The 14,430-nt window shown below is 37.2% G+C and overlaps 2 protein-coding genes across 2 annotated transcripts; one reads left to right on the top strand and one right to left on the bottom strand.

Moving 5' to 3' along the window:
- Positions 1-100: 100 nt before the first annotated feature.
- LOC307160646 (zinc-binding protein A33-like) lies at positions 101-7,181 on the top strand. Its single transcript, XM_079874840.1, has 6 exons — positions 101-560; positions 951-1,046; positions 1,132-1,362; positions 2,382-2,404; positions 2,487-2,605; positions 5,324-7,181. Exons 1-6 carry the CDS (start codon positions 159-161, stop codon positions 5,836-5,838), a joined length of 1,386 nt encoding a protein of 461 aa, XP_079730966.1. The 5' UTR covers positions 101-158; the 3' UTR covers positions 5,839-7,181.
- ighmbp2 (immunoglobulin mu DNA binding protein 2) lies at positions 5,821-14,419 on the bottom strand. Its single transcript, XM_079874839.1, has 15 exons — positions 14,127-14,419; positions 13,853-14,022; positions 13,548-13,743; positions 13,231-13,328; positions 12,959-13,122; positions 12,656-12,856; positions 11,848-11,995; positions 11,573-11,747; positions 10,973-11,155; positions 10,425-10,543; positions 10,030-10,124; positions 9,764-9,887; positions 8,766-9,608; positions 8,485-8,684; positions 5,821-7,988 (listed from the first exon to the last, which is right to left on the bottom strand). Exons 1-15 carry the CDS (start codon positions 14,201-14,203, stop codon positions 7,791-7,793), a joined length of 2,991 nt encoding a protein of 996 aa, XP_079730965.1. The 5' UTR covers positions 14,204-14,419; the 3' UTR covers positions 5,821-7,790.
- Between the last annotated feature and the right edge of the window lie 11 nt (positions 14,420-14,430).

The following is a 14,430-nucleotide window of genomic DNA, read 5'->3' on the forward strand; positions in this document are numbered from 1 at the left end:
GCACAGCAACATTTGTGACATGTTTAAGAAGAGACACTATTTCCAAAAAAGTTTAATAATCAGGTCGAACCAGTCTGTCCCAATTGCAGTGCTCACTACTTTCAGATTTTCTAAAGAGAAAACACCTCTCAAAGACTGGATTTGCAATTTCACCACCGATGGCTAAAGACTGTCAATTCACTGTGGAGGATCTACAGTGTCCCGTGTGCTGTGAGGTCTTCAATGTCCCCGTCACACTGAGTTGCAAACATAGCTTCTGCAAAACCTGCGTTCAGACACACTGGGACTGTAGAGGAACACGGCGATGTCCTCTGTGCCACTCTACAGAGTGCTCATCCAGGCCTCCAATCAATCTGGCTCTAAAGAGAGCCTCGGATGTCTTCAAAAAGAAGCCGGAGCAGTTCAGGGTTAAATCGGTGGAGTTTTGCTCAAAACACAATGAGGAACTGAAGCTTTTTTGTCGGAAAGATGCAGAATTTATATGTGATGTTTGTACGTCATCAAGAGGTCACAGAAATCACGATTACTGCCCTATAGCCGAGGCAACATCGGAAATAATGGTAAGGAAACGTACGTTAACCTGTATGAAGAAGATGAGTCTTATGTCTTTTGTAGCTAGATATTAGCATTTGTAGATATATAAACTAGAGTGTGGGCTATACAGGCCGTTTCTGCCACATATGAAAAAAAATCATGCTTTTGAAAATCATAATTATGACATAAAATGTCATATTCATGAGATGAAAACAGTCATAATTTTAACTTTTATCTCTCTTTTTAACCTCATAATTTTGACTATCTCGTAATTACGATTTAGTATGTCATAATTTCGACTTTTTATCTCATAATTACGACTTAGTATGTCAATTGTTGTGGCAGAAATGGTGTCAAGGGTCTCAAATTAAATGGGATTGGTTTATAAATGCTCTTTCCATACACTCACCCCACAGAAAGTGCTCACAACTAGGTACAATCCTTTGAAAAAACATCTAACCACTTTTCAAAAGTTAAAGGGGAGCTTGGAGGAACTGGAAGCATACATACAGGTGAACTATGTACAAACCTACAGTCCCTCAACATTAACTTCCTCATGAATCATCCAGTCTAATTTACTGTTATTCTAATTTACAGAAACAAGCAGCTGAAACTGCTGCAGAAGTAAAACAAGAGTATGACAAGTTATATACAATCCTGAGGGAGGAGGAGGCAGCTCGACTCATGGTGCTTCAAAATGAGAGCGACAGCAAGACCGAGGTGGTGAGAGAGAAACTGGAGGAGGTCAATAAGAGCATTGAAGAGCTCTCTGACATCATCAACTACATAGAACCCATCATAATAGCAGATGATCTGACATTTTTGAAGGTCAATATGCTTTTAAACCATTATTTCTACTTAAAGGTGCTGTGAGCGATGTTATAGATTAGATATTCCTGAACTTCCTCCTTACCGAATTAATACATCCTGTCTTTTTACAACCCTGCCGCATTGGTGTAACCACGTACACCTGTCATTCAACTTATTGGTCTCATTATTTTCCTCTGTCTTTGTATTTCTTTATGATGTTTGGCTTTGTAAGAGCTGGTTCACACAGAACGCGTCATTTAATTGCCCTGCTTTTTAATTGCATTTCGACGTAAACATACGCTTGAGGAATTTCTTGTGCCACTCTGTGTGAACGGACCCTAATAATATAGGTAAGATACCTAACCTAACCTAAGATACCTAACAGTAGTTTTCAGGTCTAGAAATTGAATAAAGTATGTAAAACGGATGTGCACACACAAATCTTATTACAGCGAGCGCGAGTTCTCTTTGCGGCTTCTTGCGCTTGAGTGTTTAAATTGGCAAGGCTTAAATGAGTTTAATTTAAACAAAGATATCAACTTGCTGTTCAGGGGCCAGTTGCATATACATAGCCATTATGTTAAGACTGTGTCTTAAGAACTAGTATGATCAACTAGAAGTTAGTTAGGGGTAATCAGTCTTACTGTTCGGTGTCAAATTAGACCAATCTACGTTTTTATGTTACTGACTTTAAAAAGTTATTAACAGTTTTAAAGAATAAAATTGGATGACTAACTTGTAAGACTAGTCTTAACAGTTTATGCAACTGGCCACTGGTCTCACCTGCACTCAAGCTCTATCAACACCCGGGTAATGGCGGTGTAAAGTCATATTAGAGCATACAGCGCAATATCTCAGTACAGTTTTTCAGTGACATCTTTCGGGCATTAGGATAATTTTCAGCGTAGTATTTTATAAAAATCACTCACAAAACCTTTAAGTTAGGTTCCTTATTTGGCCTTATCTGATGCAAAAAATAAAGTCTGGTTCAAAGGATTAAAATGATGCTAATACCTTTACATTTTCTCTACCTACAGGAATGTAAGGAGGCAATAAGACGGTACTGTTAGCAATTGCTTTAAATTGAATCCGTCTGTTTTCTCCTTTCACACTGAAATCAACAAATAATGCATTCATTCTAGGACTAACAACACTGTACCTGAACCAGAATATCCAACAAGGGCACTTATAGATGTGTCTCTGTATCTGGGATCATTAAAGCATAGGGTCTGGAAAAGAATGGAAAATGATGTCAGCTACTGTAAGTACACATCAAATGTCTTCTGAACACTTTAAAGTCAACATGTAACGGAAGTTGTGATAGTCTTTTCTTCTCTAATGAAATCGCTTCTCGAACAAGAACAAAATGTTGGACGAGACCTGATTTTGTCCATCGGGAATCGATTGGATCATTGTTGTTGTGAGTGACAGGTTGTCCCGCCCTCACGCCAGTAAACACGTCATTGAAAGAGAAAGGGGAGGCTATTTTGATTAAAGATTACGAGGGCCCATGAGTTAAAAAAGAAAAGAAAAAAGCTTTTATAATAAATGCTGCAATATTCCAATATGTCAATTTCGATTTATGGGTGATTCTCCAACTACAGGCACTTTTGTTGTCCCTGGCCTTTTTTTGTGAATAAATAAACAAACAAGTGCACAAATAAACTGTCATTATGAAGTTCATGCTCCAACATCCTAGTAACCACCAAATCTTGCCCCTTTTTTCTTTTAAAAATGCTTTTGCATGGCTGTTTATTAGCAGATTTTGCAGTTTTATGCTTGTCCCCAACCCAGACTGGCCCTCTTTGAATGTTAGAAAATTATATTAAAGGATCGATTTAAAAATATTTTTTAACATGTTTGTCTTAAGGACAAATAAAATAATGTCATAGCATCAAAATTCCATATGTATATCATAATTTTAAACTATTTTTGGAATGAAATACGTCTGTCCCCAGGTTTTCCGTCATTTCCACCTCCCTCAACAAAATCCACTTTAATAGACCCACCTTAAATATTTTATTTACTTGGTAATCATGGAAATAACTGTGAAAAGGATGTATTAGTTGAAGATGAAACTTCAGGCACATGTGCTCTTCAGCACAAGAAAATAAATCAAAGTAAGTCAAGCTTTTATACAGAATATTTTTATTCAGCGTCATTTCCACCTTGGCTGTAGTTCGGTTGAATTATGTACAACAAATATGAAAATAATGTATTTATGTTCATTACGAGTAAACAACATAAGTCCAAAAGTAGCTAAGCCTGACATGAGGGTGTGCTAATATTGCAGAAAAACTGCTAAAATGTCATTTCCACCTCCGTCATTTCCACCTCTGAGAAATTTGAGGCGTAGATTTGGACATGATATATGTAGTTTTTGTGCGCTATTTGCATGTTCTCATGACATATTTGTGCTTTTGGACTGAAAACTTTATATATCACCATTCCAGTACACTCTAAATGTATTTTTATTTATCTATATTTATATTAATGTTTTGAGCAGGTTTATATAATTTGCATATCATTTGTAATCATTATTTTTAAAACTATTAGGTATACTGTTCAACTCATATATGTTAAATAATAAAATACATGGTTAAAAATATTTTGGACTGGCAATTTAAATAAAAATAAACAGAAACAATCTTTCCACCATAAACCGTCATTTCCACCACTTTCCACCACTACAGTTTTTAAGAAAAAAAATAAGAATAACCAATGATGTGGATCTAAATGTATTTTAAAATAAGTAGTAATAGTTCATTACTTACAATATGTGTGAGTGACTTATAATAAACATAGACCTGAGCAAAAATGAGATGCTGTAGGCAAAAATCCCAACTCGTGGCAACTCGTGGCATTTTAGCAACTTTAAATGAAAATGCATTAAGTTCATGAAGTATTAAGATTTATTTTGTTACATGATTAGGTAGCCACTGATGTTGTTGACAGATACATAATCTTATATAACAGTTTTACAATATTATATTGTAATAAAATACATAAATTGAAAAGTGGTGGAAATGACATGGCTCTTCAGAAAAACTGTTAAAAATAATAATAAACCATGTAATTCTAAAACTGCCCACTGTTATATTGTGTTAGAAGACAAATGAATGAAGCTAGGAAGATTGTTTTAAGAGTGTTTTAAGAGAGTGAATTTTACATAAACTCACAGTGCCAAAAGTGCTTCAAGTTGGAGAATCACCCTTATATGGTGACTTTAAAGGGAGTGTTCTTCCCAAATTGCAATTCTGATATCGTTTATTAATCCTAGTGCTATTTCAATGACTTTTTTTCTTAGGTGGAATACAAAATGAGGCATTTAGGCATTAGGCATCACTTAGCGGAGGATTTTCCCGAATTTTAGAAAAGAACCGCCCTCTCCATTTTTTGAAAAAATGCACACGCAACACTCTACCTGCTCCCGAGAGGGAACGCCTATTAAACATATGCACGAGCTAATCATAGCTTACATTAACTTTTACTAGCAGTGATTTTAAATGGATTTCTCCAAATAGCATGCCAAACTTTACCTGTCAAGTAGAAACTTCGTGACTGAGGCATCAGTGGGAAGCCCAACCTGTGTTTTGAGCGCACGCCATCGTGTGAATCGTGTGCACGAGCACGTACGACGGCCTTACGTAAACATATCACCAGAATGATTGACACTTAGGAGGACCAATAGTCTTGATGATCCACCCGGAAAAAGAAAATCCTCCGCTATACCTTTAATTTCAAGCCTTCTGAAACGAATGTCTTTGTGTCATAGCTCTCAAATTTTATTTGCACCTCAAGACATATATATTGCGCAATGTTGGAATGTTTAAAAACCATGAATGTACAACAGGTTTAATAAATTGTGCCTTCCAAATGCTAAAATGAATTTGTAAGGACTACACTGCTTAAGTACAGTAGGCCTAATATGCAAAATCATGAAAAGAAAATTATCGGTTTTCTTCTTGCCATCTCACAGGCTCTGTCCATTTTGATCCAAACACGGCACATCCTAACTTGATCATCAGAGATGAACTCACCACCATCAGTTATGGGGAAAAGCAGCAGCTTCCAGATAACCCTGAGCGCTGCACAGGCAGCATGGCAGTACTTGCTGCTAGCGGCTTCAATTCAGGAAAGCAGCGCTGGTACGTAGAGGTGGCACACAGCAAAGAGTGGTACGTTGGAGTGGCACGAGTGTCCATAAAGAGGAAGACTGCAGTTTTCCTCAACCCAGCAGAGGGTTTCTGGGTAATTGCAAATAATGAGGAATCCTATTGGGCTCAGACCTCTCCCCGCACTCGACTGACTCTGAAAAAGAAACCACAGGTAATCACAGTTGAACTGGACTATGACAGAGGAAAGGTTTCTTTTTGTAACGCAGCAGATGGTGCCAGTATTTACACATTTAAAGATAAGTTTACTGAGAGAATCTTTCCTTATTTTGCCACTGGGATAAATGAGGGGAACACGCTTAGAATATGTGCACTTTAATGTGTCAGTAATGCGGTACAAATATGTAAATAAATATGCATCATACAACCACTATTAACCAACATAAATGTTAAGGTCACATTTTACCCAAAATCAGAGGGGAAAAAAAATAAGCTTATTTTAGGATCATTTGTGCATTGTGCCATTTTTATGGGACCATCTTTTTTTTTTTTTTTTACCATTATTTTCAAGGGTCATTATCATTTAATTTCCATTACTGTAATACAGCAGTTTTTACAATCACTTTAAATCAGAGTTTTTAGTAATACGAAGCTTTCCTTTTTTAGCCAGTATTTGAGTTTGTGACAGTTTATAAAATTAACATGTTGTATGTTGGATCTCATTCAGATTTATTTTGATTCTATGTTAATGCAGTTATACAATAAACATTCCTGAACATTAGCTACGCATGTTCTATTCATTACTGAACCACTTTTTGTGACATGATTACGATGTGAAATGATGATTAAAAAGTGCAGCAGCACAGTATGCTTCATATTCCTTTAAGGATATTTCTATTTTGTAACTATTTACTTGAGCTAAATGGTTATTTCTGATTCAGAACATTGCAGAGCTATTTTTAGGGTAAGCATTTCAAGCGCAGAGTATCATCTACCTGAGTCATCTGCAAGTCACACAGAACGGACAGCCAAAGAAGACTACTACTGTACTTACAGTATTACAAATATGCTTCAAACAATGCTCTTAAATTAACATGAAAAACCTTTAGATAACATTTTAAAATGCGTTTTACACCACTTTGAACTGTACAAGGCCTCCTGATCAAAGGAAGGTCAACCCATTACAAGAACATCAAGCAGTGGTAGAGAAAAGGAATATGGTAAAGCAAACAATTCTGCTTATAATCCACATAACATATAAAGATCTTTAACCACAATCTTATTTTACCATGGTGCACTAAGAAAGACTCATTTCCACCTACTATCATCAGATGTTTGTTTATGTATGAGTGATTCTGTTTAGTAAAAACTCCAATTCATATTGCAGTTCTTCATCAGAAAACCTTTTGTTTGCTATTTCTCAGTTCATTCAGTTTTGTCCCATTCATAGGCCATCCGTAATGAAAAAGACAAACTAAATAAAATATGATCCTATTGTTTCAGTTTCTGAACAAGACGTTCATTCATCCAATGCAATGGTATCAAACACAAACAAGTGCAAACCAGACCAAGTTTGTGGCAAACCAAGTGGCTTGGGGGACCTTTTAAAAGCATTAAAAAAAAAGCATTATGTAGTGCCACATCATTTCTTGTCATAGGACTTGTGTTAATTAGAAATACTGCCCTTTTGTAATGCTCCTTCTAATGTGTTCAGCATGCAAATCCTCGACTAACTGCATCCATGGAGCTCACAATGCCACCTCAGTCTCTTATGTCCTCTTGTGGACAGATATACTGTACACACAGACACCAGGCTGTAGTAGTAGTAGACTAAATATATTAAATGGAGTATTAAATGGACCCAATCCAACACTTTGCTTAGCCTGTGCTCTTCAGAGCTTAATGGGAAAACTGAGAGATTACATCTGACATCAATAATCAATGCATCAATCACTGAGAGAGAAAGTGGAGCAACTACCTAAGCTCCCAACAACAATTCTGTGAGACATAAATCTTGTAAAGGGATTTCAGACTAGCATTAGGATTGGTATTTCAAGCTCAATTGTCATTCACAGTTTTCATTGTCAGTGCCAGTTGGGAGAATTAAATATGGCTGGTCTTTATGTTTTATCTTTATATTTGCATACCATTAAGCCATGCCAGAGTGGATCTGCAATAAATAGCAGCTGTTCTCAGCCTTATTTGGGAACTTACCTTATGGTTAAAGATCAAACTTAAAAGCATAGAAATCTTTCTATACATATTTTTCAAGTAAATAACCAACACATTTAAATTAAACAGCATTAGATCGATCAAGTGTCTCCTAGAATGTCAGTTCTCTTTGTCTTTGACTTTAGTTTTTCTTTGAGATGACATATCTTTCAGTTTAGAGTCTAGTTTTCTCTGCAAATATGCTTTTTTATTCGGATCCATTGATTTGTCCTTCTGTCCACTTCCTGCGTAGAGCACCCCTTCTTTACTTATCCTCATTCTAGCCTGAGCTTTTGCTTTGTCTCCACATCCATGAACCTAAAAAAGACAATACATTATTTAGAACACATCTTTAATATGAATGTTTCAAAATGATCATATAATACATTTTTTATTATTTAATTTTAATGACTATTTTCAACCCTCTCTCTGGCGTTTTGTATTGTATGACATGGTTACAAATTTTATACTGTGCCAAAAATCGCCCTTTGGGCTTATAATAAACTTTGAACTTGAAACTTAAAGTCTCTGATGCCAACACCCTGGAACATTATTAAAAAGAACTTCAGGTGTTTATTTATAATAGCATCTAACCAGCTTTCACTGTATTACATCATCTTGACTGTATACAGCCATTTCTGGTTACTGAATACAATGAATTCAATAAATGGTTGATTTAGACTAGGAACAAAGTTTCAAGTTCTGAAAGTTACAGTCCATTTTCATATTACAATTATCTCAAGGAAAGGAATCAAGGAATATTTAGTTCTTCATGATATGACCTCTTTAACATAAAATATAAAGCAAGGTGTACCTCAGGTATATGGTGACTAAGACAGTATTGTCTGTTACAGTGGAGGCAGAGCTGCCCTAGTGTGAGGACGCTGGCTTTGCACTTCACAAAAGCACACACGCTGTCAGCTTTAACCACAGAATCGATAAGAGAGTCAAAATCATCATCAGCTGTGGCAGCTGCAGCTATATCCATGGCTCCTGCTTTTATCTTAGTGCTTCCTATGAAAGAAAGACCATGATGTGTAACACAGAGAATACAAGTATTGAAAGAATTCAGATACTGGGATAGAGATCACAAACCTTTGGAAGATGCTTTGGGTTTCTTAACGGACTGGTTTTTACTCGCATTGAAATCTGGTTTCATGCTCTGCTGTTTTTTCTCCTCTCGTTTCTCCTGCTCCCGGCGCATTCGCTCCAAATGTAGGCTTTTCAAATCAATAGCTGCCTGTGAAGAGGCTTTTTGTGATTCTTCTTGTATCTTTTCTGGTGTGCATCCGGTCATGTCTGGTTGTTCAGGCTCCTTCACAGGCTTCTCTGGTCCTGATGGAGGCCGGGACACAGTTATGCGACGGTTTTTCCCTTCTCCCTGGCTTTCATGCCTCAATCCCATTTCTTCAGAGAGCTCATGGACCAGTAGACGCTCGTGGGAATTTAGCGTGGAAGGAAACTGTAGTTCTGTCTTGTTTGGGTCCATCAAAAAGTTCAGAAGCTGATCCTTTATTTCCTTTTTCTTGTTTTGTGTTTGATTGACGTCTTTGGGTTTAGAATGGAGCGAATTGGTGTTTTTAAGTTGATCTGGCTGAACACTGGACTGACTCGCTTCACTGCTTTTATTGTTTGCACTTTTCTTGTATTCCTGCTCTGATTTCTTCCCTTGGTTCTTGGGCTTCTGTTTTACGGATATAGCGTCTTTGGCGTTGATCTGTTTGTCCTTTTCATCACGGATGTAATTCTGTGGCACACAGTCTTCCAGGTACTCAAAGGCAGTATGTAATTCTCCGTGTTCAGACATATAGTCCACTAAGGATTTGAGGAAATCATGGTTTCGAACAGTCTGAGTATCACACACTACCGCGAGCTGGCGTCTGGCACGTGTCACAGCAACATTGATCCTTCTGTCTTCAGCAAGAAATCCAACCTCACCTTTGGGGTAAATGAAAGACAATTAATAACTCAACCATTCCTTATAATCACATCTTTGGAGAAGCTGGTGCATTTTATGTCATACAGATTTGAAATGTCAGGAGGGTAAATAAATGGATAAATGTAGATGTAGTCATTATTTAGATCTGGCGTACCCTTCCTGTTGGATCTGACCAATGACAACACCACTGCCTCCTTCTCTCTGCCCTGAAAACCATCAACAGACTTGATCTCCAGCTCTGTATATTTATGGGACAGTTTCTGTCTCAAAAGATCCACCTGAAATAGATAAAATCCTGTTTTTTCAATGCATGAATGAATTATATTCATAATGAAACAGCAGTATAATCCTAATGAAGCCATTGCTTTGCACAGATAGTTTTTTTTTTTTTACACATAAGTACTTTTAAAAGCATCTCACCTGGAGATTATAGGGCGCAATAACTGCAATGTCTTTGACATGAACTCCAGCCTCAGTAAGAGCTTTGATATGAAGTGCCACAATGTCTACTTCTCCTGTGAAGAGAATAAAGAGAAAAGCTTATTCATACACAGTATTTTATTATTAAATATATATATAATGTATGAATTAGCAGAACAATAGCACAGCTGTACATAAAATAATGGGAGACATATCAGAGCAAATTATTTGTGCGCCCAGGACAGCAAGTCTTTGTGATGTATCGACAACTATGGTATCCAGAGTAATGTCGGCATACCACCACATAGGACGAACCGAGGTTTCATTATCCAACCCCTTATATTAAATATATTAAGTGATATAAAGAGCAGGTTGTATTTGGAGCTGATATCAACCTTGATTTCCTTTAGACTGCTCATCTGTGTCCTCCATCTCATTCAGGCCACAGCCTGCAGTGTCAATGAGCAGAAGGGGAATTCTGGTTTCCTCAACATCAGCAACACCAGCCAGGTCTCTGTTCAAGATACAATCAGTTATCTTCCTCCGTATTACCTCAACATAAGTTAGCTAGCAAACTTAAAATAAACATTAAAAAAAATTAAAACACTGTCTAAAACACGGCAGTATTGGGGACAGCGATTCTTTGTTATTTTAGTTTTTTTTTTAAACTTTCCTTAGGGGAACAACAAGGTAGAATTTCCCTGATTTAAATTTATGATAAAGGGGAAGTTAAAAACTCTAGGGACAAGCCCAAATAGTGAAATTGATAATTAAAGATACACAATGAAACATTTTATAAAGCTATCATAACCTACCTTTAAAATACAGTATTTTTAAATCATCTTAAAAAGAAAAGTTCCACTAACTGAACAATAAAACATAGTACATGACTAACAGTGCCAAATAAAATGTTTTCTCCAGAAACTTAACATATTTTACACACCTAAGCAAATGTTTCTCCACTGAAGGGTGGGCAAACAGCTTTCCCTGATACATCTGCTCTGAAGCCCACTGCATGATGGCACTGTTCATACGGTACTGAGTGGTCAGCATTCGAACCACAGAGTCTCCATATTTCTTTATTAGCCTCTCCATAAGGGTGACAGACAGGCCTTTAGATGCAGCACTGTGAAAGTTAAAGATACATAACATTTATAATATGGACAACATTTTATCATTATGAGAGTACGTTTTCAACTAAATGTAATTCATTCTTAAGTGCCTGGTTTCACAGATTAAACTGTTTCACTGATTTCACCTTAGATTAAGGCAAGAGCAAGCTACTTAAATTAGGACATTTAAGTATGGCACTGACATATTTTAAGATATTCCAGTGCAAGTTGCTTTCAGTTAAGACAGCTCAAACATGCATTTTAGTCTGGGACTAGGGTTAAGCCTCGTCTGAGAAACCGGGCAAAAGTTACAAAAATATTAAGTATTTAAAAAGATATATCCTGAAATGAAAACGTTAGAGCTCATCAAGAATAGATACCATAAACCAAATAATTCACAAACTTAAGATACATTTCCTTTTCCTCCACACCTCTGTGATTTGATCGTGGGTGGCAGCTGTTTGTAATCCCCAGCGAGTATGCATTTGCGTGCTTTGAGCAGAGCAATCCAACAGCTGCTCTCTAGAGCCTGAGCACACTCGTCTATCACCACCAGGTCAAAGTGATCTTTAGGAAGATGCTTGAGAGGACCTTCGTCAGAGGCTCCTATATTACACAAATCAATCATATTTGAGTTTAAATTAGGCATAAGCAAACAAACATTTCCTGAAATAAAAATCATGACCACTAGGGAAGGTTTACTTGCCAGTGTTAGTTGCTAGAATAACATCGGCTCTTTTCAGGATCTGAGAGATAGCCGTTTCCTCCCTGGTCCTCAGCTCTCGCCGCAGTTCCCCGATTTCCCGTTTCAGATTGCTCCGTTGGCCTTTGTCCCGAGCCTTCTTCATTTCATTCTGTCAATGCATTGGATTTGTTTTTTATTATGACTGTATTACAACACAGCTTAACAGATGGCCCCAAATCACATTTGAACACTCAAGCCGCATTTTTAAAAGTTTGCTGTTTTGAATATACAACATAAAACCAAGTAGCATTTGCAAACAAATAATGCTAGTCTTAATTTTGAACAGTATATTTATTATTTTATAATTTAACCATGAAATCAAAATGGATGGACAATTCTTATTTTTATGGAATATTGCAGTTATTTGCACACATTATTATGCACCCTTGTAATCTTTAATAAAAATATCTTCCCCTCCCTCTTGCAGCAATATCTCTTCTCTGATGACGCGTTTACTAGAGCAAGGGCAGGACAACCTGTCAATCACATGAAATCACAGCAACAGCCAAACCACAATGATCCTACAATCCAGTCAATTCCTGATGGACCTGCCTTACTTTTTTTTTTTTGCTCAAGAAGCCATTTCACTCATACGTCACTATAGGGAAGAAAAGACTATCGCAACTTCCTTCTCATGCCGCCTTTAAATAAACATTTTTGTGAAATGTTTTGCTTGAAAAAGGTGCTTTTAAGTTTTGAAACACGTTTTGGGGCCAATTAACCAGTTAAATGGGCAATTCAAAACAATTATGAGAAATCAAAATCTTACAAAAGCTTTGTCCATGTCCTTGCGAATATCAGAAATGATGTTGGTGTTGTCACTGTGCGCAAGGACCGCATCCAGTGAGTGCTTCTGAATCGACTCGAGCAGACGGGCTGGGTGACCCAATCTTAAAACCTTGACTTTGCTCTTCACAAGACGCTCCACCAAGTTGTCAACAGCCACATTGGAAGGTGCACAGCAAAGGATCTGTTAACATTTACAAAGATGTTCATCACAATACTGCATATACACTACGTCAAATAATTTATACCTTAACTATCCAAATTTAGAGTTTGATATCTTGCTCACCTTTTGTTCTTGTTTTACTGCCTGCAGGATTACTTCAACCACTGTAGTGGTCTTGCCAGTCCCTGGAGGTCCATGTATGATTGCAACATCTTTCTGAGACATTGCAAAGGACACAGCCTCTTTCTGAGAATTATCTAACCCAGTGTTGCTAAATTCCAAAACATCTGCAATAAAAGAAACATAAACAGCCCCATTGGACTAGGCAGGGTGATTTTCCTGCATAATGCTGTATTTTAGATCCATTTCAGGTGTCACTCCATGTATATGCTTACGTTGATGTGATAATATCCCTGGTTCTGAGTAACCAAAGAGGACACTGATCAGGTAAGATGCAGGACCACTGCTGTATCCATTTAAAGACTTTAAGGCCCTGCAAGAAGGAAATGCATCACATATGCATCAACAATTTCATTTGGAAAAACATAACACGAATAAACTTGTTAATGCAGAGCATATTTCATCAACACAGCTGATTTTGTGTACTACTCTAACAGCTCTGAAAATCCAAAAAAATAGATTTTGAGGAAAAAGTATTAGTAATAGTAAGTATTTAATGATACTAGCTGTATGAACTGATAATTGCACATACTTTGACAATCGTCTATAGGTCACATTATTTGCCAGCTTCATTAGATTGTAGAGTCCATCTCTGTCCAAGTTTAAACTGTCCTGTGTATCATCAAAAGCCACCGTCAGGGACGCCTGGGTAACACGTGTTACCACACCTGAGCCCAATTCAGATGGCTGACCCTGACCCTCTGACTGATACAAACCTATAATGTCACCTATAAACAGAATACAAAAGAGAGCAAGTAGCATTAGGTTTCATTAGCAGTATTGTATGAAATCATGTACTCCAATGGATTTTTTATTTCTTTGCACAGAATGTCTCACCAGGTCCGAAGGTATTGCTGGGAAGAACTGAGGGTCCTATACTTTTCCTAGGTTCAAAAACTATTAGACGTCTGCCATACATGCCAGTATGTTGGCTTCCGATCTGAAGTTTCATCAGAAACACTCCTTTGTTCTGTAGATTCTTGGGAGATAAATTCTCCTGCCATGCTCTGACAACACAAACAATATTTCATAGCTCACTGATACATTTGGGCAATACAAATGAATGGCTAGATAAATACACGTGTAGAACAGTGAGACGTGTGTTATTTACCGTGTTTCTTCTAATTCAGCCTCTCTCTCTTCTTGCAGGAGCTCGAGGGTCTTGGAAACGAAGTTTTCAACCTCCATAGTTGTCAAATCACCTCGAAGGGTAACTAAAAGGATAAGCTTGAAATTCTTACTCTGGTTATTTGCAATTTATCTATTAAACATTCAGAGGTTTATAATGTCAAAAAAACAATTTTGCTAAGTGACACAAGTGTGCGTATATCATATGAGGCTGTCATTTCTGTTTGTATATTACAGCGCATGCACTGGAATGGGTCCGTCTCTAAATTCAATCCCACTCTGCACAG

The sequence above is a fragment of the Squalius cephalus genome (genome assembly GCF_949319135.1).
Source record: "Squalius cephalus genome assembly, chromosome: 6".
In the NCBI taxonomy this organism is placed as follows: domain Eukaryota; kingdom Metazoa; phylum Chordata; class Actinopteri; order Cypriniformes; family Leuciscidae; genus Squalius; species Squalius cephalus.

Coding starts and splice junctions, on each gene's coding strand:
- LOC307160646 (XM_079874840.1), top strand. CDS start 159: ATGGCTAAAGACTGTCAATTCACTGTGGAGGATCTACAGTGTCCCGTG. Junction 1,047..1,131: donor AACTGGAAGCATACATACAG/GTGAACTATGTA, acceptor TCTAATTTACAG/AAACAAGCAGCTGAAACTGC. Junction 2,606..5,323: donor GGAAAATGATGTCAGCTACT/GTAAGTACACAT, acceptor GCCATCTCACAG/GCTCTGTCCATTTTGATCCA.
- ighmbp2 (XM_079874839.1), bottom strand. CDS start 14,203: ATGGAGGTTGAAAACTTCGTTTCCAAGACCCTCGAGCTCCTGCAAGAA. Junction 11,156..11,572: donor CCCACGATCAAATCACAGAG/GTGTGGAGGAAA, acceptor TAACTTTCACAG/TGCTGCATCTAAAGGCCTGT. Junction 10,544..10,972: donor GTGGAGAAACATTTGCTTAG/GTGTGTAAAATA, acceptor TATCTTGAACAG/AGACCTGGCTGGTGTTGCTG.